This window comes from Lichenostomus cassidix, chromosome 3, assembly GCF_008360975.1.
Source record: "Lichenostomus cassidix isolate B80296 chromosome 3, HeHo_3.0, whole genome shotgun sequence".
NCBI classification, from domain to species: domain Eukaryota; kingdom Metazoa; phylum Chordata; class Aves; order Passeriformes; family Meliphagidae; genus Lichenostomus; species Lichenostomus cassidix.
In genome coordinates, this window is record NC_139483.1 from 93,890,393 (window position 1) to 93,916,651 (window position 26,259).

The following is a 26,259-nucleotide window of genomic DNA, read 5'->3' on the forward strand; positions in this document are numbered from 1 at the left end:
ATAATGCTGTCGGAGGCAGTGCCAAAATCTTTACTGATGTCCAGGAACTCAACAAGCACAGTCTTTCCCTCATCCACTAGGCCTTCTCAGAGAAGATCAGGCTGGTCAAGCAGGACCTGCCTTTCCTAAACCCATGCTGGCTGTGCTTGATCAGCTGTTTGTCCTGCATGTGCCATATGATGGCATTCATGATGGTTGCTGGTCAAAGCCCCATCCATCCTGGCCCTGGATACTTCCAAGGATCAGGCTTTATTGGCCTTTTTGCAAAGCAAACAGTGTTTGTAATATGAGATGAAAAATATGTTTAAAACCAAGCTTAATCATGCTGAGTAATGTGACCCTGAGTATTTCTGATTCCAAGTGAATTAACCCAGCTTCAACCTTCCTGAAGCCCATGTTTATTGAAGAAACTCATATCAACCTAAAATAACACTGCAGCTGCTTTCAAGGTATGGCCCTAGCAGAAATTATATTACTAGAGAAGGTTCAGAAAGACTTTCATCTGAGGACATGATTTTTTTTCTTGCAGAGATTTAGAATCAATGACAGTTTAAAAGTAAGTAAGGTAAAATAACTGAGTTTCCCAAACTCTGCAAATTGTATGTCACAAAAAAGATAAAAAATTGACAGTCACAGCCAGCTGGGATCTTTTGCCCTCCTTCCTATGTTCTTAGTGGAAACTTAATTATACAGGCATGTCTGATTACATCTCCCCATTAGTGGAGGACTTTCTGGACTTATTCTACCTCTTGGAAGACTTTTTGGTTGCACATTAATGAGTTGTTATATAGCTGTTTAAGAAAGCAACAGAGCACTTGCCCACAGTGTCATTCATAGGTCAGTGATTGCTAAGGGGGTACAAAGTCAGACCCTCCTCCAGGTCTACAGTACACAGCTGTTCCAGGCAGGTAGTGATTATGTGTCATTACAACCCGATTCTTGTTCACTGCTCTGTCAAAAACGAGATTTTTGTGCTCAATCCATTTCTTAATGGACAGGTGTTACAAGCAAATTGGCATTAATTGGCAACATTTTTGGTGATCTCAGCGGAAAACTAAAGGTATAAAATGAATGAGACAATAAAAGCTGTGATTACAGAGATGAACTCTATTTTTGTGCTTTGGAGGAATGATGTGGAGAGTTTTCAAGATGAGCAGCACCAGCTGTTTATTAGAGAAATGGCTTGAAGGTCAGCCAGCTCAGTACACTGGGTCAGACCAAAGAACCATCTAGCAAAAAAGCTTGTTCCCAGCAGATGCCCTCCAGAGAATGCAAACACAGAGGAAATATGTACAATTATTTATAGGGTGTATTTTCTGCACCTCTGGTGACTTCTGACAGTGGTGCTTCCTGAAACAGTTTGTTATATAGACTAACATATTCATTTTCTGTTTTTGTCTTACTGTCTTTCACTTCTAATCAATATCCCTACTTCTTATTCTAGACTTCAAAGACACCTTAGCCTTTTGTGTCTAATTTTATAAAACAAAATTAGCCTTTGGACTTGATTATGAAATATTCATACTGCAAAAACACTAGATCTCAATCAAATGAAAGCTGGATTGTTCTAGGGATTTCAAATGCTCTATATTAAATTCCTGTCCCCAAAAAGATTGCTGTCTAAAAGATTCTTTAGCATTACCAGCAATCTCATTCCAAATTTTTCATTTACTAGGAAAGTGTACTTCATTAAATCTCAGTCACTAAGTCTCAGTCATACTGTTAGAATGTGAAACTAACTGTTTTGATTTATTTAAAGAAGTAAATAGAAAGATCTTGTTTACTATAAGAAGGATCTTTAGGAGGAAAAATGATCCTAAATCCTTATGAGCAAGAAAAAGAAATAGACAATTCCCAGAATGCTTTTTATTTTGAGTAATTTTTATGGCTTCTGAACACCTGGGCATAACAGAGCTGAAGTTGGGTCATTCTGTGATTTCTTTGCTTTCGTAAATATTACTCAGTGCAAATTTAAAACTCATATAAAAATAACCAACTTTCAGCTCCATTCTCAACTGGTACGTTCTCTGTACAACGAGGGAAGAAAAATTTTGGCTCAGAGACGGCACAAATACCTAACTTTGACCTAAATATATATATGTCTGTGAACCTTTCTTGGCTGCCTCTGCATAAATTTTATTGCTATCCTTATAAAAGAGTGAAATGCTCAACTGTCATGGAAATACAGAGCTATAAATGCCAATGAAAAGATTTCATTATATTATTTGAATGCATTTGCTAAGAGACTCCTAGGTTGTTCTATTGCATATTTAATAAGCATTTTTTAAGCTTATAATTATGCTCATAAATCTCAGTTGATACACTGAGCAGTGCTTTCCAACATTTTCTAGTCCATTTCTACTCTAATTGATTTTTGCCTATAAATATTATTTTGAAATCATTTGCAAACAAGCCCAGTTGCCATAATTTTTGGGCATACTTCTGTACTTTCAGCATTGATGCAGTGATGTAACCTCTGGATATTATTACACAAGCTAAAAAACTACACATTCTGCAAGTGTATATCAACTAAGAAGTATGTGTCTCTGCTGTTTCCTGAATATTTTAGTGGTAGTGGTTCTGTGCCAACTTTTAAAATTTCATAAATACTTTCTTTTAATCATGTTTCATTCCTGGTGCTGTCGTGCACTATTTAATTGCAGTACATGAGATGTTACATGAAAGGGCAAGCTGAACAGTCTGCATGTAAGCTAGGTTAGGTTTGAGCAGACCCTTTTACCTATAGCTATATATCCAGGCTAATTACCCTAACCTAATTTGCATCTGAACAAATTTGATTTAAGGTTATTTTCTTTCGTTACATGAAATTAGTTGATTTTAAAATATTTATATTTTTGCTAGACACCCTTTACTGCTTAGGTAGTTTCAACAATCTTGCCTTTCTAGTAGAAGCATTTGAAAAAAGACTTCAAAGATAAAATTTCAAAATTCATCTATTTATAGGATGATAACACAGGAATCAGAATTTTAAATCCACTGTTAAATGATATAATTGATGAAAGTCACAATGCACAAATAAATTTTCCAATGTAGTATTTCATTAGGATATTATTTGTGTCCTATTCTCTGATGATTGGAGCATGTAGAAGAGTGGTACAGAACAAATTAATTTAAACTACAAATGTATATTATGTTGCATTTAGAAAAAATTAATGGCATTTATGACTGAAAACTGTTTCCTTTTTACTATGAGTTACTAATGTTAACAAAAAATTATATATGTTTAATGTTAAAGTAATACTAAAATTTCCTCAAGAGCAAAATATCAATATGGGTAGCATCTGGGTTTTCATTTCTCTACCAAATCCTGAGTTTCTTGAATATTTTTATCATGATGATTATTAACTTCTGAGACAGAGACAGAGATGCATATTCATGGGTTTTGCACTATATTGTCTTATAAACTCTCCTACTGTTTCTCATTTATTCTGCACAGGCACCATCATCACCTTCTTCACCCATAGCTAATGAACCAAAATATGAGAAGCGCTGGCTGGACACCTTATCAGTTCCTCTGTCAATGGCTCGAATCTCGAGGTACAAAACTGGAACAGATAAATTAAGGTTTGTAATCTAAAAGGGAAGGCACTGAGTTAGTTAGCTGTACATAGTGTTTTGATGTGGATTGTTGGCTTTATAAGAATTGAGTGGAGATATGAAATCCTTCTTATTAAAAACTGTGCTGTTCATCTTCTACTAAGATTAATGGCATGCATGGTGATTACCAAAGATAAGGTAAAGCTCCTACAAATATGTTTCTATAATCTGTTGTATCTTGGGAATTCAGTTAGCATCAGCAGCTAGTACAAAGGTTAATCCTGCCATTACTTGAATTAATTTTGTAGCTAATACATTTCCTTCTGTATTGCTAATAGGATACTTCTATATTCCCCAATTCTAATATTGCCAATTAACTCCCATTTTTCATTATAAATGATAACGCAGTGCACAATCATCATGCTTGTGCTATCATGTCATATAGATATATTTGTATCACTGTCATGTAAAATCTCATTGACAAGATTTTGGTGAAGCACATGGTACAAAATATTGTATTTTTGATCATAGAATTTTTTTGCATCTCAGAGATATAAGTAATGATTCATAAAGTAGCCATAGAATAGGATGTCAGAGGTGATTTTACTGGGCTTCAGGAAAGATGAAAGCAAAAGTGAAGTTTAATAGATCTTCAATAAATAATATGCTTGAGAAAAGTTCAACACATCACAGCATATATAAGCTTTTTCTGCAAACCATTTTGTGGTACAACTGCCTCAAATCTACCAGTAGCTGTAGGCCAAGCAGTCCACAGTTCTCCATATGTATCAAAACAAGAGTTCATTCACTATCTTTATTTTCCATGGACTTTATGGGTTGCCCTATATTTATTTGTCTTTAATACATATTAATGAGATGATTGGAATCTCTATTGAAGCACCAATATACAGGTCACCTGCTACCAGGAGGTACCAGAAATTCATGTGAATACCTTTCTTGATCTATACCAGATTTTTTACCTCTTTCCTAAAAATTACCTGAAAAGCAATATTCTTCTAGCAGGATGGATATGCTATTTTAACTTATAGCAGATCATCTTCTAAGGCAGTTGGCAGCTCCTCTCCCAGACTTTGAGTTAAAGCATTGCAGATGAATAATAATAACAAATTGTTCAGAAAAGTTTTAGATTCTTCCACAGACTGTCTGAACTCTTAATTCTCATTTACTTAGTGTCTCATCACTTCCTTCACCACTTTCTTCCTCCCTGCTTCAACTGACAAGTTCATGTTTTCCAGCCTTGCCCAATCTATCACAGACCCCCAACCATTCGAGGCTTAGAAGTTCTGTGAATTAAGTAAACAAATCTCAATGTTCTCATTTAGTCATCAGCTTACCATCTGTGTTCTAGAATCTAAAGGATAAGTGGAATGTCACTGTTGAGCAGCTAGCAGAGTAATGAAAGCACCAGTTCTCAGTGGCAAGAAGGAATGACCTTTATTGTTTTGATTTCATCACATATATAGAGTTCTCAAAAGTCACCCAGATTGGTCAGTCAGAAGCCTTCCCCCAGGCCTGATTGGCCAGGCCTGCACTGTCCAAGCTCTGGGACACTGCTCCAACAACACCCAAACTTTATCTTTATTTACAAAACACAAGAAGAGTTCCCATGGGAAAAACCTGTGCTAGCCACAGCGGAAGAGGACAGAACATTTAAACCTCTGACTTCAGTTACTACCCTGATAGTTTGAAGCACTTTCACTCTTGACCCATGCACTTTACACATTAGATGAAGCAATCCCAAGGGATTGCAGTTCCCAGAACAGTAGAATGTGCATTTTGAGAATTTTCTGAAGAAAAACACCTTCAGATATTGTGCTGAGTCTGGCTGAGATAGAGCTAATTTTCTTTGTAGTATTCCATATGGTGCTGTGTTTTGATTTGTGACTAAAGCAATGTTAATAGCACACCAGTATTTTGGTTGTTGCTAACATAGGCTTGCACACCATCAAGACCTTCTCTTTTTTTTGCTCTGCTGCTGCACAGTGAGTAGGACCAGGGGTAGGCAAGAAGTTGAGAGGAGGCACCAGCCGAGCCAGTGACCCAAACTGATGAAAGGCGTATTCCATGTCATGTAACATCTTTGCTCAGCAATAAAAACTGAGCAGAGCAAGCCACTGCTTGGAGACTGAGAGGACATCATTCTACCTGTGAGAGATAGTGAATGGTTGCCCTTTGCATCACTTGTTTAGTTGTGATTTAGTTTCTTGGGTTTTTTTCCTCTTCTGTTTGCTCATTAAACTACCTTTATTTCAGTTCGTGAGGTTCTTTGCTCTTCATATTCTCTATGCTGTGCCTCTGGAGAGGGCTGGGGGAGTGAATGGCAGTGTGGATACTTGGCTGCTGGCCCAAGATCAACCCATCACAGATATATTTTTCTTATAAGAATTGAGGAGCTTATTGCTTTAAGTTTTTGTCTTGGAGAGATATATTCTCTTTTGGTGCATCTCACTCCCATATATTTTTAATATATATACACCACTCCTTAATTACTAGTGGGTTTTTTTCATTATTGTTGTATACCCTCTGAAGGAAGATGAAATAATTTCATAAAGTCTACCGCCATCCCATAATACTTTACTTCTAAAGTAAGTACTCCTTGCTTATTTTGGTGAACCACAAAAAACACATATATGAGCATTAAAGGAATGCTGCCTTGAGATTAACTGTGGATGAGGTGTTTCCCATATTCTTACAAAAGGTGTTTATTTTTGCCTAAGGGATACCAGACTGCTCTTAACTGCTCTTACCATTCACTGTTCTCTGAAATGCATGTACATATTTTTACTATTATCCCACTTGTATACTTTCTTTTACATTTTCCCATGTTCTTGTATGCATAACTTGCAACATTTTTCTTCAGTAATTGCTCTCTAACATCAAATGTCTGCTTCACATGAAATAAAACCTATGGTCAGTCTAGATAAAAATCTTCTTTCAACCATGTCTACACATCTCTGCTCCCTTTCACATTTCAGCCATCAGTCTGCAGCCATTGGAGTGAGTCCGTGACAATTCATTCCCCTGAATGGACCACAGATCCTTTTGACCAATTTTGTAATTTTGCCATACCCGGAATATTTACTTGGAGCCTATTCATATACACGGGTTGACAGCATGCCTGTTTTTCCTGTACTACATGAGTCTGCCATGCTTGTAACTTTTTGTCTCTCTTGTTTTCTTTGTCATAACTGTGTTTTGTTGCAATGGTTCATTTTATCCACTAAGTTACCTCAATTGGGCTTGCAAAGGTGCTCTGGCATCAGAAAAGCCAGATTTCTTTTTAAGTCAGTGTTGTTGAAGTATCGGAACTATCATCTCTAGTGTCACATACACAGCTGTGTGCCTCCTCCTCAGCTAGATGGACTGCATGAAAGGTCTCTTCCCCTTCTTCCTACCTGAATTAATTCTATAATTCTTTCCATCAAAAATTACTTATTGTCCATTGGCTTTTGACGTACCTTTTTAACATTATGACTTTTGAAAGGTTATGAAAGATTGTCTATCCACTCACAGGAAACGCATACTCTGTTTTTTTCAATCCTTTTCCCTGATAAAAACCCATCTTTTTCACCTGTGGAATTTTTGCAATTGGCTACAACAGAATTTACCATACTTTTGTTAGTATACTCTGATTTTTAAAAATATATAGTATTGTTTAGCCTATGTATAGTATCTGTAAATCCAACTACTCTTGCTATTCTGATGTGGTAAACTGCCATCTGCCTGTCTGGATAGTTCCTCTGACCTCATTCACTTTACTTCTCCCTGATATTCAAGATTGTTTCATATTTTCAGCATTCTTTTTTTGGTGGTGTAAGTAACTTTCATATAAACTTTGGAACAAGAAAAACTTGTCTGTGTTAAGGTTGGGCAAAGTCAAAGAAGACTAAAGGTCTTCTTTTTGTTGCCTTTATTTAAAAAAAAAACATGTCAGCATCTTGCTCAATATTAATTTTTCAATTAGAAATACCTTACATAGCTAGAGTTGTCTGTTAGACTCTAGTATATACTTTCAATGTGCCTTAGACCAAATCTAGTCTAATCTGATCAGATTAGGTTGAATTATTTCCTTTGTAGTTAAACTGTGTGATTTAAATTTTTCTGTACTTCAGCTGAATTTTCCAGTAACTTTGCCCAAAAAAGGGCATACTTTCAGCATACTCTTGTGTCATGAGATGGCCAAGTTCACGTGTATGTGGTTGATTCTTATTCTTTTTTCATTTGAAGTGAAGGTAGTTACCTTTGGCTTTGCATTTTACTTGACTTTTTGTTGTATTTTTCCCAGGATGTCTTTAGACCATGACTTAATGACACAAGAATAATTTTAAAATATATTTTAAATTCTGTTAACACCATAAGTATTAACAGAAACAAGAGAGAATGGGATAGATATTTTCCTTCCTCATAAAGGAATGATGGAAAATACTGCACAACGGGACTGTGAAATGTGTTTATCAATACCACAAAACAAAAGAAAAAGAATTCCCTCTAAATATTTTAAAGGAGAGATAACAAACATAGTAGATGTCATTCCTCTTCCCAATGGAATATTAAACATTATATTAACTACTGAAATCACCTTGGTGTATATCACATTGCTGTATGATTGGAGTCTATCTGAATGTATTCATATATGCAGCATGCTAATTATCTTTTTGATTACTTAGCAATTCAGTAAGTTTTTTATTCTATTACCTTTATGATATAGCACTACTGCTTCTATTATTCTACACTTCTCACCAACAGATGAATGTAATTTTTCTCTGCAAGAAGTAAGGTAATATAAATTAGTGAGAGTGCTATTGCTGTGAGTACTCTTAATTGCTAGTTGGCATCGGAAACATTTTTTGAGGATAGAATTGGTTAATAAATGTAATGTAAGTTTAACAGAGAAATAATGAGATCAGTAAGTTTTTCTCATCCAAAGGAATTTGTAGTTCATAGTATAGTTTGGTGTGGGGTTATTTTTAAGATAGAAAAGTAAAGACAAGTAGTCTTTTAAAAGGTGGAGAACATAGTTCATTCACAGTAGTCTTTCATTTTTGTTGTGGAATTATTTGGGAAAAGGCAGATAACTATTTTTAGCCCTTACAGCAGATAATGGTTGTACTGTATAATAATTTTTATACAGTGTATAGACTGGAGCTTTGAGTGAAGATACAATAACTATAACATTTTGAGAATTATGAGTTTAGGGACTGAAGAAAAAATGCTTGTTTAGAATATGGAGGATTGAAGTCGTGATTGGAATAGAAGTAAATGAGGTCCAATAGCTATGAGCCCATGCATCTATGATCCCAATTACAAAACAATTTAATTAGATATAGGTGTTATTTTCTATTTCTTGGTATTCTTATCATTGCAATTACTACAGAGCGTTGTGTATTTTTTTTTTAATGCGTTCAACTGGTTTCTTAACAGATTCTTTTTGAAGGATTGTATTTTCCATTAAAATTTCAGTAAGTTAATAATGCCTTTAAATAGATAAAGAAATCAAAAACTAAGAAATTGAATAAACCATTTTGAAAAAGATCTAGGAATTAAGCCCAATCTTGCTGAGTTACAAAACCTGAACGAGCACTTCCTCACAGTTTTCTGACACATCTGTTAGAAAATATCTGTAGAAGCATAAATGTCTGTGTTACTTCAGTTGCCTTATTTGGTTGCTATAAGTGTAATGAAAATAAACCAAAGTTACAATACTGAAAGCAAAATGTTTCCCCCAAAAAACACAAACATAAAATGCAATCCAAGTTTATGTTAATGCTTAATGCTTTGGTATCTTCTGAGCTGCGTAGTTTCTGTTAATAGTCCAATTATATGTGCACATTTGAACATTTTGTAAGATAGGGGTTCTATGACACTTACAATACAAAATCCTATTACTTTTAACATGGCATTTCAAAGAGATTAGGTAATTCAGATAGTTCTTTTTTGCAGAATTTCCACTCAGATCTACCTATAGTCCATAAAACTTCAGTTTAACTAGGAATACTATCAAGACAGCCATATAGTACTATAAACAAGCCACAAGAAAATATTTTAACAAAAGCAATAAAAACTAAGTCAAACATCAAAAAATCGTAAAAACAAGAAGGAATACTGATTCAGGACCTGGGAAGATGTAAAACTGATCAGTTCTGTCTGTATATATCAGCATGGTAGAAACTTCAGATAAAAAAGATGCTGTCAAATATACATCTAGGTTTTTATAGAAAAATCTATATAATGAAATACCTAAATAAGTCTAAGGGTGGTGTTTTTACATGCCACAGATATTAAAAAATCTAAAAATGTGTTTTGCTGAAATTCTTAGCTTCTGGTAAAATAAAAATTCAGCATTTCCCATTTCAGTTGGCACTGAAATTACTTTTTATTTTAGAAAAGTCTTTGGATTTAACACCTCGATACAAGTAGCAAACTGCTTCTGTGGAAAAATTTTCTTACTAATATTAATTAACAGTATTTGTTTAAATGTCAGGGTCAAGAAGAGAACTTAAAGTCTACCAATGCTCATCTGTTATTCTGACTGACATTCTCAAAAGGTAGTGTTTGTTTATTAAAAGAAATTAATGCCATAAACAAACTCCAGAAGAGACCAGGAATGCAGGTGTATTCATCATTTCACCATGAAAGTGAGATAGAAAGACACTGAGTATGCAGAAGAGTGTCTCATGCTCCTTAGCAGAAATGCTCAAAGGAAACAAAGTTACAGATGGTGAAATAAATTTGAAAATAAGACATGTGAGGGCAATGAAACACAAATTTCTAGTATTTTGGAAATGCAAATATTTATTTCTGGTTCTTCTTGCAGTAGTCAGTAGCATAACTGCAGTACCAGAACAGGTAGCAATTTTCTCTGTCTATGTTTTAAAATGGGTTTGGGGCCTCAGGAAAAAAGAAAATTCAAACCAACAAATAGAATAAAAACCCTGCAGCAACTTTATAGCATCTTGAGACCTTTCAAACTTACTGTTTATAAAATGGAAAGCTCCTCCTTGTCAGCTAACAGGAATAGATGCTTTGTTGTGTCTCTATTTTTTTTCTTTTCTCTGTTTTGAGGAAATGGCAGAGAGAAAGGCGTCATTTAAGCCTGTAGGATTTATTTTCTTGTGAATTCCTGTGTCATCTGAGTGCCTGCTTTGACTGTTTCACTTAAAACAAAAGCCTCAGCATTCATTTTGTTAAGCTTTTATTTTTAGTTTGGATATTTCTTTTTACTTGTAGTCTTCTATACCCTATGCTTTTCAGAAAAAGTGTGATACATGGAACAATAGCAATATATTAAGGGATTCTGAGAGAGAAACTGTTGTAACTGTAAGCAAGAAATAATCATAGTAAAGTTGACTAAGATTCAGGGCAAAAACACTGTGTTACTACCATAGACATCATGGCTGACATCTGTAAACTTTGAAAAGCCCTGGCTCCTGCTTATCTTGTGTAATTTACACTGAACTGCTTTCTGGTAAAACTTCCTGCCCAAGTCAGCACAGTGGGGACAGCATACCACAAAGGTCTCAGTTCCATGCGCCAGGTGATGTGACCACCACGGGCACATCAGAAGCCTTAAGCCAGGCTGAGTTCCTGGGAAAAGATGTCCTGGTGTCAGTCTGCTGGAGCAAGGGAAAAACTGCAGGAAGGGCATGGGGATCTTGGCAGATACCCCAGTGAGCATGATGTTCAGTGAACATGAGCTGAGCGCATGTTCAGTGATGAAGTCCCATACAAGAGATTGCCTTAGCAATAACACAGCCAACAAATCAAGGGAACAGTTATTCTCATCTGCTTGCATTCCTGAGGCCACATCTGAGGTAACTCCCTCTGTGTCCAGTTTTGGTCTTTCTGTGGAAAAATTTGTATTTTAAGCAAGTTAGTGAGGAGGCTGGACTAGAGGACCCGCAGGATCCCTCACATCCTATTTGATTCTGTGCAAATATCCTGTTAGTGAAGTGTTAGATCTCTAGATGAATATTGAATATTATTAACTGTAATATAATTTATCACCATATTTTAATAAGATAAAGAACAACAGGAGTTTTAGTGTCATCCACACTATCACCAGCGTCATGCTTCAAACGATAAAATATTGGTTAATTTTTATAATAAAAGTTGTTTTTTCATTTTGATTGCCTGTTTTGGTTGCATTAATTGTTAACTGAGCAGCTCCCTTCTGTGATCTTTCATCAACCACTTGTGTAACTTGGTGCCTCTGGGAGAAGGCATTCATGTCTTTGTGCATGTGCTGAAGCTGTTAGTATCTAGGCAACCTGTGGTTCCATGGAGAGCACATACTATTTCTTGGCTCTCTTAAATGCTCTCGACTGTCCTCTTGCTGGGTAAGGATTCTAGTATCTTAGTTTTGATATTTGAATTGTATATCGAAACTGGGCATTGTGAATGGCTTCTCTTCACAGCACTGAATTAAGTCTGTTTCCAGGCTCTGCTGTCTATCAATGCATAAGGGCTGACAGATCCTCTGTCTCAGTGGGATGTTGAAGAAATCGTGCCATAAGTCATTTCATTACAGCACTGTTGAGATCTTTGTCAGAGCCTTAGGTAAAAAGAACAATATGCTTGGGAGGTGATTATTTGACTCAGTTTACTTGAAGACAGGAAAAGGATTTTTTTAAATATTTTCTTTCTGAAGAAGAAGTGAAATAGATTTATTGAAATGAAAGTGACACAGAATTGTGCCGTTGCCATCAGGTTTTAGTAGTTACTGTGATTATTCACTCATGAAGAAAAAACAGGCGATCAGCTGATACGTATTTAAGTCTTCAGGTCAAGCATGTTAATTTTTGCAAACAGCAAATACAATGCTTTATAACTCTTTTAAAAGCAAAGCATCTCATATATATCCAGATACTTTGTCTCATTTATATTGTGTATTGTGGGTAGTTTATATTACTTTTTCTGGCAAGTATATAGAGTTCAGTATTCATGTTCATCATCAAACTCCCTCCAAGTGACAAAGGTTAGGTTAATAACTTTTCTGGTAAGTCAGGAACAAATAACTGCCAGTTAACCTCTATGTGTCATTTTGACTGTTAAAATATATCATAGATTAAGCAGTAGAGGACTTCACCTTAGAGCAGAAAACCCCAGGAAGACTCAGCAACTTCACAGAGCAGTATTCTTGATTCAGTAGTTGGCTTTCTTCTAGGTTGGTACCAGAAAGGAAGCAATATAGCATATATTGTATAGTATAGTATATATATAGTATAAATATCAAATTTACATATGTAGAAGGTAGTGGTGATATTCTCCATATTATATTAAAAATATGCATAATCACTGAGATAATTATAATTGTCTTTCACAATAGAATATAAATTAAATCTAATCCTCCTGGCAATCATAGGCATTTAAATAATCTGTGTATCTTTCTGAAATTTAGTTACTGCAACTATTGCAGGTCACTTTTTTAAAATTTAGATGAGTGTACTTCTGTGCCACTACTTAATGAGCTTCTGTTGTTCCTATTGGAAACTCTTAAGCATTAAGAAAACAGTTTAAGAGTTTATAAAAAAGCATATCCCGCAGCATCCAGATGCAGGGTATTTCAGAGATACATGCATACACAGTGCCTAACTTACCGCAGATACTAAGGAAAGGAAAGCACTGGCATTTGCAGAATAAAGTTGCTATAAACACATAAAGTTGCATTAAACGTTATTAAAATGCAATTGTACGTTAGCCTGTGTGAGTGCTGTTTTGAGAAAACTATTTAAAGAAAACTTCTTTAAAAGAAACTTCTAAGAACATTTTCCAAATTCCTATGTCATAAAAGAGCTTAAAGTAGTCATTGCTTTGAGTGATAAATAGAAAAGTATAGGAATCCAAGAAATGAAAGCTAGGGAAGATGGTGTTTTGAATCTTCATGCATTCCTAGTAAATGAAGGCAAAATGCAATAAAGAAAATTAGCATTTTGGTATTAAAAAAAACAAACATGTTTTTTTCAAAAAGAGCTAATGCATATTTCCTGAATACACTACCTTAAGTTCAATAATTATGAACATAATATGTATACCATAGGGAAGTAAATGATCATCAGCACATGTATATATTTGTACAGAGAAAGTACTTATTGTATCTGTTGCTCTTGGTACTGCCCTATTATCCTTGGTTTTGTTACCTTTCTATTGATTGGCAAATTAAACACTCAAAAACTTGTCCAAAGGCATGAAAATCTCTTGAATGCTGATAAATATTTGGCAGTTTCAGAAAACTGACTTATCTTCCTTTATGGATATATTTCTTCTTACTGCAGATCTAATGCATTTGAAGTGCTGGCACTCGATGGAGTTAGTACTGGGATACTTCAGTTTTATACAGCCCAGGAGAGTGCTGACTGGCTGAGAGCAATGTCAACTAACATCAGTGATTTGACACTTCAAAATGTATGTTACTTTCTGCATATTTTCTTGTTCATGCTATTGTAAAATTATTTCTAGCTTTCAAAGGGTAAAAAATTTCTCATGTAAGTTACAATATATAAAATGCTTGTGTTTGGGGAGGAGAAGGAGAAAGGAAAAAGCAGGGAGAGGTTGCCTGATCAAAAGTAACATGAAGTTTTCAAGATTTGCAGTGTTAGCATAGAACAGAGAGCAGTAGAAAATCAGATTAGAAGATCAGAATTATCATTTTAAAGACTTTTAGGGCAAAATATTTATCCATATTGATATAATTTCAGAGAGCTTTAGATGTTACCAAATATTTCATTTTTACATTTTTGTAATTAAACTGTGCTTGAAATTAGCATTTGTTGATTTTGAAAGAAGTATGTGAAAATTCTGTAGCTAGTAAAGCATGATTTACAGAGGCTTAGTGGGAGACAGTGTTTTTACCTCTCTAAGTTGCCTAAGAGTTGATTTATTTAAGGTCACATTATTCCATCTCACTTCTTAGAAGTATAAAGATGCTTATGATATTTTAAGTTATTCCTGTAAATTAATAAATAACAATTGCCTTTGCAAGCAGAAGTATTAACTAATCCCCAGAGAAACAGAAAATTACTATTTGGACAGCACATTTATTATTCCAACAAAGAGCAGCTAAAAATATTGATAATTACAGAGTTAACCACAAATTTAAATAGGGAGCTCAATAATGTACAGTTTTGAAAATATATTTGTCTTAAATAAATTATAAAATTCAGTGATGAAAATACAATAGCACAGCTGTCCCTGAAATAATTGCCTGTCCAGGTTTTAATCTTTTTTTCTCTAGATGTGTTGAGTCTGTAACTTCTTTCATAAATTATGATTTAGTAGCATGACTTAAATTTATGCTTTGTACTCTAAATGAACTGTTGCTTAGGTCTCCAGATTATATTGTGTAGAATTTGTATTAGATTTCAACATAAATCTTTAGCTAAAACAGACTTAGAATTTAATTTATTTTCCTAGTCTTCAAAAGTTACATGAATCACATTTGATCATAATAGTCCATTTATTCCATTAATTCTTTTAAAATATTCAATTGCTTAAGAAATCTCTTTGATAAAATCAAATATTTTTGCTTATAGTGCATTCTTTATAAATACTCTCTATTTAGTGACTGACATCATGTACAGGGCATTATTATTTGATAATTCCAAGGAAGTATATGGTAATATTTCTAGAGCCATTCCAGATCACAGCTACTAAGCCAATTTTTTTTTCTTTCTAGAGAAATTCACTTAATAAAAGCCACTCCAAAGATACAAGTGAGTAAGAACAAAAAGTGGCTATAAATGCAGGCCACTTTAATTAGTCATAGGGTGCTAGTCTGTTTTTTTCCAAAGGACTACATGCAGTAATTAATTATGTTTCCTGACATAGCATCTTCACTGTGCTGCGACCTGTCAGCCATAATATTTTATTAAAAACTGAGTACTTTTATTGTTCTCCACTATCTATTAATAGCGAATTCTGTCAACAAAGTAATCCATCTGGTGTTCATATTGCTGGCTGTTCCCAGGAAGGGCCTGAGAAAGAACAGTCATGATGACTGTCCATGTTTTGTGTTCTTGGTGAGTTACACAATAAAATCTATGCAGCTCATATGAGAAGCACATAGACTTTTTGCTTGTACAGCAATTGTACAGGTTTTGTCAGGTGTGCAGCCTGTAGCACAACTGGAAAGGTTTGGCCAGAGCATTTTTTTTAATTATTGATCATCAGAAGGGGAGAGGCAGTAGTCAGTGAGAGCCCCTTTTGTTGCAAACTGTTACTAAGATGAGGATTTTGAGGCTGGAGTACAGCAGAAGGCTGAAGAGCACTCACTGCCACTCACTGGGCAGCCAGAAAACACAGACCATTGTCCACAGTGCTTAGGGCAGGGCCTTTAAATTAGGCTTCTTGAAAGTCTATTTGGAATGGCTTTTTATTACCTTAGCCCTATCACTCAAAAAAAATTTTTCTTTTCTTATCATACCTGTGACATTCACATTAGGGAATGGATCTGTAATTCCTTCAGAGCTTCTTCCTGCTTATGCAGGACTTCTCCACTTCTGGAGGATGTCTCCCCATCCTTCAGGAGTGAAGATAATCTCTACTCACTCAGAAATTGTTTCAGGGAGTACCTTATGTGATTATGGGTTATTTTCATGAGTACTTGCTGACTTTAAGTTCAATTGCTTCTCCAAATATTTAAACGATTGGTTTCCTATTCTGTCTCATGGCATCATCTCTGTACAGAAATTAATTACTAGATATGTGGTCACAATGGACTTTCTTTTTAGTATGTTGGCATAATGCTAGCATTCTTACCTGAGCTATTACTATATTAAGCAACACTTACCATTATTCATGTTTTACTTCCATGCATTTTTACATTTTCTTTTGCTGGTACTTGTTTCATGACTTTAGCAATTTTTCTTGCACCTTAGTCATTCGTACTTAAGCTGTGCCTATTTGTACTACTCTTATATACTTCCTTTGTCTTACACAGTTGCACAACATTTTGAATAATTTCTTTTGGAATTTTAGTTCTTAAAGAGCTCCTAATGAGATTGTTTTCATACAGTGCATCCAATCTTTCCTGTATCACTTTTCCCTAATATACTTAATTTTTTATATTTTACCCTAATACAGTCATGTTCAGCAGCTCTTTGTCAGATCTCCTGCTGATGCCAGAGACAGTTCTAATGCAGGTAGTGTAAAAATAGCTCTGCCACAATGTGACACTTCTGCTAATGTCAGACTACTCTTTTGAAGTACTGAAACATCTAACTCCTGTACAAAGGCAAGCTCTCTGGGGATCAAGTGTATAGGAGGAGTCATCTTTCAACAGTGAAGATGTGAGAAGTTGTCACTGCATAGGAATGCTGCCCCTGTATATTAGTATATTTAGAGTGTGATACTTGGTAGATGAGAAATAATGATTCTGGTACCAGCCTGGAATTAGCTCTTAGATGACAGAGGAGCACAGGGAATGCTGCAACATGGAGAAAAATGTAAGGGTGTCCTTTCGGCCCCCATTGCTGACACATGCATTGTACGCTTAGCTCAGAAAATCTCCTAGTAACAGTCAGCTGTGCAAGCAACATACATTTGCTTTTTTTTCTGAGGACCCTTGCCCCAAATTATTCATCTCTCTGTTCATATTCTGGTTTTTTCACTTAATTTTCTACCAGCATGAAACTACCCTGTCATCTTCCTTTGTGATTCAATCCCCATTTTCAATGTTCTCAAAGCTCTTTACATTTAACTTTGGCAGAAATAAATAGAGGTGACTCAGTACCTCACATTTATTTCTTCATACACCTGTTTTCTCACAGAAGGAGTTGCAGTTGAAGTAACTGAGGGAAGAGGGGTAACAAACTGGCAGTGAATCTTCCATGATGAAAGAAGAAGCAGAGGAAACAAGTTAATCTGCATGTGTTTCTCACTGCTCCTGTTCTTAATTTCTTCAGCTGAAGGGTTCTTTATAGGCTGAAATGACCGTGTCGTGATGGCGAAGATTTTTTAGGAGAAAGGTCTTTTAGGAGAAAGGATAATTTATATTTCTCTCTCTATTTTTCACCATTCAGATTGACAGCTATTAGATATGTGCAGCTTTTCTCATGGATCTTAATTATTTTCTTTGAAATACAGCACTGAACATAAATTTAGTCATAATCAGTACAAGCACCTAAAGGTAATGCTGTCAGTTCATTTACATTATAGAGATTTGTTTCTTATATTTATAACTTTCTCAAGGTTTTGTGGTTTTTTCCAGTGTACTCTAACGGTGTTACTTTTTGCAAAAATATTCATAAATAAATGAGTAGGTCATAAGCAGGTAAGAGAACAAGTTATGATGCACTTGTTCCACTTTAAAAATTATTTATGATTTTTATAAATCATTCCAGCAGTTTCATTGGAGGATGGTAGAAACTTAAAATATTTTATGAAAGTAGGGTTATTAATCCAGATCACATTTATACCCATGACAGCTTTTTTAATTGTATATGTCATAGTCTGTAAACTTTCTATTTATTTCTTCATGTAAACACATATCTAGGTAATATACTGTATTGCAGTCATGTAAAATTTCTGTTGTAATAGGGAGAGATTTATGAAATATGAGCTTTGAACATACATAAAACAAAAGAAGAAAAATAACATTGAGAAGGTCTTGCTTTCTTTACCCAGAAGAATGTGGGGTACATGTAGATGGAAACAAAATCCTTATGTGTAGGAAGCACTATACAAATCTGACTGCCCCAATGATTATACAAACAACTACTCCCAGGGTGAGAACACATAATACTTCTTCACTGCTGCTTTTTTGTTGTTGTTTTAAACGCAAAAATTTCCAGCTGAAAGTACCACAGTTCAAACTGTAGTAAGGGTAGGAACCACGTCCCCTAACCTTAGCCAAGCAATAAGCAGTCACATAGGATACTAATACAGCCAGGAAAAAAGATAGGTGCCTGTCAAGATCCTTCACTCTCACTGTTTTCTGGAAAGAGAGTGTAGGCATATCATATGTGAGATCAGTCCCAGCCTGGGAGGTATTTGGATTTAGGTAAACAATTCTGAATAATTTCTGTTCCTGCCCCGTATGTATCCATTTAGAACAGAGTATAGGAATTACAATTTGCTTAATAGCTCCTTTTTCAAGTTACCTGCAGTCTTTGTAGACCCAGGTTTTCTGTTTTAGTTCCCCTGCTGTCTCCAGCTCTCATTTCTACACTGCAGTGCTGAGAGCTCCTGCGCTGCCAGCAAGGTAAATGTATCCCATTTGTATTCCTGTCTGCCTGCACCAGCTGTGGAGGCATGTCAAGGGCACCCGTGGTGCCGGGTGACGTGAAGAGTTCGAACTTCTCTCCTCAGCCCTGTGACATTGGGATGTAATATATGATATAGAAGCAGATCTTTCCTCTCCCCACAGCTACATCAGGGCTGCAGCTGTACTGCTTTGGATAGGGAATGAGCTGTCTGTGCAGTGATTATCTGTGGAGTCCAAAGCATTCTTCCCTATTACCCTTACCAACGGGAAGCTGAACTGGTTATGAGGATGCTGTTCACAATACCCTACCCTCTTGGTGCAGAGAACCTGCATGGCCAGTCTGACACACACATTTTTCCAGACACACCTGAACCCATTTATTTGCACCAATTTGTGCTATAGTAATCTTATTATTGAGAGTTGTTTTAGACACCTGAAAGGCAATTATATTTTCTATGTGTATAACATGGCTTTTATATAGTTACTTTGTGTATGTATTTGTGTCTGACGCACAGGAGAAAGGTTGGACCTGAATATGGGCAGGGTGTATCAGCATTTCTACTGACATTGAAGTATTCCAGGTGTCTTTTCATTATGTCCTGCACAACTGCTCTAGCAGGGTTAAGCCCACCACCAAATCAGACTGGTGAGGTCTAGGTCTGCTTCCTTCTGCAACACTGGGTATGTCACCAATTTGTTTTAACCAAGTTACAGAATGAGGTTCTTGAGTTCTGGCTGGTTTGTTACTGATGGAGATGCAAGGGTGCCAAGAAGCTCAGCTATCTCTTCTCCCAGCCGGTGCTCCAGGCCAGCTCCAGTGCAGTGCGGTCCTGCAGCCAGGAGCCAGGCTGAGGAAAGCACACACATGTGCATGACCTGCAAGAAGCCTTGCTGGGGCCCCTCTCTCTGCTCAGCAGCTTAATTTCAGTTCCATTCTCATCACTCTGTGCACATGCTGAGCTGCAGGTGCCAGCACCTGCAGGCTGTGACCCACCTCTGTTGTGGTAGTCCCTGCTCCTTCTTTATGGTGGCAGAGAGCTGGTAGAGCCCCTCCAAGAGCCTGTCAGGATCTCCCAGCACACAGCCCAAGGTGACAGCCAGGCCTGGCAGATGCCCCAGACTCCCAGCAGCTTGGCCAGCTCAACCTCAGACCCTCAGTCATTCCCAGCCATCTGACCCACCAGCATGTCTGCACTGTTTGACTGCACTGTTCAGTTCCAAAGGGCTGCAAAAGTGAGCGTGTGAGGGAGAAGAAACCCTGACAGCCCATGCTGGGTTAGGACTGACTAGAGAGCTCCTACAGCCCTGAGCATTGCTATCACCCTGTGTCCACACAGTCAAGACTCTGTTGTCATCCTACCCCTCCACACTGCCTTCTGTCTTAGGGTCATTTTGCTTATGACCATAGATACTTCACTCTATGCAGGACAATGACTTGTTATTGTCATGTATTAGGTGCAAGTGTGTGTGTATAAATCCTGACACATCCTGAGGCCTGTGTCATAACCACAAAGCCTGTTGGTCCATACAGGTGTACTGGCTCTGGCTGGGATGGGGGTACCTTTCTTCATAGCAGCCACAGGGTGCTGTGTTTTGTATTTGTAACTAGAATAGCTTTAATGACACACCAGTGTTTTGATTTGTGCTGAACAGTGCTTGCACATGATTAAGTCTTTGACTTTTTCGCACTCTGACACACCCCACCCACCTCAGCAAAGGATGGACAAGGGATTAGGAAGGAACACAGATGGGACAACTGACCAAAAGCGGGCAAAAAGATATTCCATACCACTGCACTCAGCAATAGGAGTGGCACAGTGAACAAAAGAGGTGTGAGCTTGTCTTTCAAGATGGCTGTTGCTTGGAACCTGCTTGTGGGAGACAGAGTGTGATTGCATTATATCACTTGTTTTTTTCTTGTTTCTTTCACTTAAGCTCTCTTTATCTTGACCTGTAAGTTTTCTTGCTTTTGCTTTTCCTATTCTCTCACCCTTTCTGCTGGTAGGGGGAAGGGAGCAAGCAGCTCTGTGGGTGCTCAACTATTGGCCAGAATCAACACACCACAACAGTCAATGGCATCACCATATATACTGAGTTACATCCACAGGTTTGATCTTACAAATCTGGTATGCTCAGGATACAAGCAATAGTCCTGGATTTCTTCTGCTTTTTCCTATGGAGATTGTAGTTTTCCCTGTGCATAGGTGGAGGATTTTGGCCTTCCATCACAAGCCTTTCATTTCTAATAAAACAGGCTTTTTGACAAGGTTCTTTGGAAGTACTCATCAACTCTAGGAGAGTTTTCAGCTTACACCTAGCACATAGGGAAGTCTGGTTTTCCACTCTAATCTATTTCTTTCTAGATTTTTACCTACACTTAATAATATTGCACTTTAAAGAAGTGTTGTACTTTAAAGAAGGGAATCTACGTCAGTGTTGGTCCACCACTAATCTATGCAAAGTACGACTGCCAGAGAAAAGTCAAAATGAATAGAACTCTTCATTATCTAAAAAAAAAGAGGAGAAACTTTGTCTTGAAGAGTGAACTAAGAAGAAAGCCCATACAATTTTCCTTTCATCTTTAAATACATGTTCCACTCTGTGGTCATCATTTCACAAGGACTTCATTACAGACCTCATTTAAGAATCTGCTTAAGCAATTGTTATTTGAGACCTAAGTGAGATGTCTACAGTACAGTATAATATTTTCACTCAGACTAGTGACATTAAATTCATAAATACAAATCTGTATGAGGTATTTAAGGAAAACTCTGACAAAAGGCTTTTGTCTTTCAAATCCTTGGTTTTGTAAATTCAGTATAATGGTAAAAATAAAGTATTTAAGCACTGCTTTGTGGAATTTCTTACAAATACAATTTGGAAGTATTCATATAGTATTCAATAACTAAGACAATCAATGCTAATTGCATCACATAAACTCTTCAGCATATTAATAACTGTGTTCTTACATCTCTTTCATAGATGAAAATGGCAAATAAATGCTGTTCTCCCTCTGATCAGGTAAGATTTCCATTATATTATCCAACTTTTTTAATTCTTGTGATTACATTGTTGGAAAATTTGTAGAGCTTGGATTTACACACTAGTCAGTTTTAAAATGCTAAAGCTTTCTATAGTTTAAGATTCTGAAATTACCTATTCAATACAGCAGATTCTGAATATGTTTAATAATCCACAGTAATGAGTGGAATCCTCCACTGTAAACCTAAAAAGTGGATTAGATGGAGCCATGAAATACATGGGAGGGGAGTGATGGAACTCCCAACCAGGCCTTGGAAATGTTTGCATGCAACACTGCAGCAGTGAGTCTGTTAACCCTCAATTTACATCACGTACGGTGCGCAGATAGCCAAGGAGAGTATTCCAAATCCAATCTCTTCTGCATGTACTACGTTATGCAGACTGCATTTGCCATGACTGTGACTTTCAGAGCTTAGGACTCTGATGATATATTTCTTCTACTCTAGCTAGACCAATGTCCTGAAAACCCAGATAAATTTACTGGATTAGGATGTATTCTTGCTTCTTGCAACATTGCAAAGAGTTTTTTCACTTAATTTGTAAAATATAACAGTCGCATTTTCCAGGCAAATTAGTTAAATCTGGAAAGTACTTTGAAGTTTGTATTATAAAACTAATGGGTTTCACTTACATCTGCTTTCATTGCATCAGGCTAGAATTGAATCATTACTGAAGAACAGAGACCCCAATCCCGTCTGTCTTCAAAACTTCTAGGCTTGTAGGTTATAAAAGTGAAAAATAGATGTCTTTTATAGTGTTTTCCTGCAGAAAGTGGGGGTTTTTTGCAGAAGTCAAAGACCAAGTAAAAAAAATCTTCGTATCAGGATCAAATAAATGTTTATTAGTTTGACATATTATATACTCATTCATTTGCCACCAGGTTGCCATCTTATTTGTAAAAAAATGTACTTGGATATGTATAGACTTTTCTAGAAGTTACTAAAAATATTCAAGCATCAACATTTTCTTACACAAGAAACTGTTTTCTTATATTTGGGTTAATCCTTTGAAAAAAATATACCCCAAAACCCACTACAGATTTTAATTCTGTGTGTAGAAAATAATCAAAATATCCCTAAAACCAAAATGAATGCCTATTCTTTATAAAAAGTGAGCATTTAGTCTGCACTGGCAGTCTCTCTTCCAACACCTGGCTAGTCACCTGACTTCTGTGACTTTCTGAATATCACGGTGAGTGGCTTGGCAACTACTTCAGCCAATTCTCTCAGGACTTTGGGATAAATCTGATCCAGTCCCATAGATTTACGTATGTTCAACTTCCTAAAGTGGTCACAAGTCTGATCTCCACTTACAGTGAGAGGGACTTTGCTCTCCTATCACCCATCTTGCAGTCCATCCACTAGCAAATGTTCAAATGTGAAACTTGATATCAGTGCTTTAAATCACCCTTTACAGAAGCCACTTTTGCTGTCTTGACTTGCCTCTTAGCCTACCATTTGAAGTAGGTACCTAAAGTTAGGCAGCACAAATCAATCCTACTTTTTCCATTCCAAATACGAAAAGAAGGGACAATACAGTTACAACCTTAATTTCAGAAGTGGAAAATTTAAGGTAGAACTCACAGCAACAAACATTGGCTTGTTCTCTACCAAAAAGTGAGGAAAAAAGAAAGTTTTTAATTAATTTGGGCAGATCAAGTAAATAAAACTAGGAAACATAAAAAAAGTATTATAGGATCACAAGTGAACAACTCAGACTTTATATGTCCTGAGAAAATTTGCTTTAAAAGCAACCAAAATGTGAATCTCTTGGATATATATATCACAAAACATCATTTAAAACTTGGCAACGATAACTGAAAGCAGAAGAGGACTTGTTCTGTCCTAGATTAATGGAGCCTATTAGTGTCAGTTACATAATATTTGCACAGACCTGAATTGCTTTTATTAATGCAATTGATTTAAAATTTAGAGAAAGGATAACCTTAAGGGATCAAAGGTCACTTGAAGAACTGCCTGGAAGTAAAATTGCTAGCTGCAATTGATAGCTGCAAATTTATCTTTCCTTTTGTCTATGGGCATTCCTAAAGAATTAAATAGGTCCTTAGAGTTTCATTACTATGTTGCCTGCAGTGCGTTTTCTTCATTGTTTTTAGAGTCCAACTTATTCGTTCATAAAGGGAGACGGTTGGATGTGGATAGTTTTCATCTGGATTCTGGTTTTCAGAGGGCACTAACAAACTAGGATTCAGAGTCATCAAGAACATAAAAAATTACTTTGTTAAACCTGGTTTTCTTCTTTTTCTATCACATGCCTCTGACTGGTTTTACTGCAAACTGAATCTCCAGAACATAATGAATTCTGTAGGCATTTAAATAAAAAAAATGGGAAAGGACTAGGATATTTGCTCTTGGGTCTAAACTGTATGTATTTATGGGTCTCTTTGACCAAAAGATACCAAACAAATATGATTCTTGGCCTGTGCAGGGCTGTAACTTGGACTTTGATGATCCTTGTAGATCCCTTCCAACTCAGAGTATTCTGTGATTCTCTGATTCTATGACATTGCCCTATGTCTATGATCCAAAATTAGAGGTAGTAGGTAAGCTAGTAGTAGTTTTATTTATTACTGATATGTTTATATTTTAAAATAAACAGTGCCAGGTCATGAAGTTAATTGCCATGGTCAGGCTACTTCCACAATTTTAAATTATTTTTGCCCACCAAAGTAGGGTGTCTGCATTTAAACTGCCTATTGGAAATTATTTCCACCAAAGCTAAAATCCCAGGCTGTCTGTGGGAATTGTTTGGAGAGTTCTAGTTATACCAGGACATGTCATGAGTTACTCCATGTCAAGGACTACAAGATTTTAAGAAATATTCAGGGATTACATATATTTGAAAGATACTAAATAAGTAGCACTGCTGAAGCTCTGGTTCTAAGTGTCTGTGTAACTAGTGTCAATGATGAAACACAGCATCTAAGCATCATAACTTCTGGTTTTGCTTGATGTAATTATAAGACTGTAGACATTTGAAAGCACTTGATTCTTTGCTAGATTTGGGACTCAGTTTTCCAAAAATAGACACCGCTGGATTGCTCTTTTTTTTTTTTTTTTGTGCAAGTAAATTATCCAATTCTCTGTCCACATAAGTAAAAATACTTCCAATGTGTTTGGTGTTTTTTTCTTTGCTGGATATTTTTTTGTGTTTTTAAGATTTAAACTTTTATCACTATTATTTCAGGGGATTTGTGCTTGCCCAGTGACATATGAAATGATTAGGAAAGGGCAAACATCATGGCTGTTAATGAATAAAGGAGAAATTGGAGAATTAGAGACTAGTGAATTTGACTTCAGTGTCTATAAAGAAATACGAAGTAAATAAACAAAATACTGGTATGGAGAAGAACGATGATGAATGACTGCCTTGAAGGATTTATCAATAATAAATAGTGACAACCACTCTAATTTTCTTCTGTGATCATGTAACATATCTTTTGGATGTGTGACAGGAGGTTGCTGCAACATATCTTGATTCCAGCAAGGTTTTTGACAATTTTTGACATTACAATATTTTAAACAAGTATTATATGGATTTGGTTGTATGGATTTTGTTGGATAATCCAATATTAGGTATAGATAGTTCACTTTCAAAACTGAAATTTTGACTAGAAGTGCTGAAGAGGTCTGACCTAGATCCAGTTCCCTTTAATAATGCCTTTATGGTGCATTAAGAAAAGTAAGCCTACTAATTTTGCAGACATTAAGCTTTAAAGTACCATGTTAGACATATGAATGATCTTCCCATATTGAAGAATGAGTCTGAAAACCAGAGTTAAAACCAATTAGGATGCTGCATATATGCAAGAATAATTAAGTATATGTTAAAAACTGTGAAAAACTGAAGAGATTGTTACTGGAAAATGCTTGATGCTTATCTGGGCATGTAAATTCTTTGAGGAAATTTTGGTTCATCTACCATTGTCTTACTAGAACTCAGAGATGCCCCTATCTGCAGAAGCCAGTCAGACAGAGAGAATATGAAAACGACAGGTTCATTTTGATGAATTATTTCTATGGTTTATTATTAAGGTTTATAATTATGGTTTATGACTACAGCAGGCGGTTGTAATCAGGTACAGATTTGACTACCAGAGACTCCAAAAATTTGCATTCCTTTGGTTTACCTTATATTCCTTTTTTCCCCCCCTTCCCCCTCCCAAATAAAGAATTCACTACACTTTACTGCTTCCCCACTGGCCCTTCTCTTTTCTGAATTTTTCATGCTTATCTGGTTACTTCAGCCTTAATCTGTGATACCACCACAGCTGTTTGTAAATCAGTCCCTTTTTCTGTTATCTTTTGACATTCTTCACCCATTACTCACTTACTTTTAGTGTATTTTACCTTCTGGTTTACCCCCATATTGCTGTTTACCCCCTTGTTGGCTTCAGCTACCAGCCAGCCCCTCCCCTG

The 26,259-nt window shown here is 36.2% G+C and overlaps 1 protein-coding gene across 1 annotated transcript in view; it reads left to right on the top strand.

The window, feature by feature from the left end:
• Positions 1-26,259, top strand: part of SNTG2 (syntrophin gamma 2) — a 194,157-nt gene that overhangs the window by 126,039 nt on the left and 41,859 nt on the right. Inside the window, exons 10-12 of the mRNA XM_085056753.1 lie at positions 3,458-3,585; positions 13,851-13,980; positions 21,761-21,799. Coding sequence (XP_084912879.1) covers positions 3,458-3,585; positions 13,851-13,980; positions 21,761-21,799 — 297 coding nt within the window. The remainder of the gene's footprint in view (positions 1-3,457; positions 3,586-13,850; positions 13,981-21,760; positions 21,800-26,259) is intronic.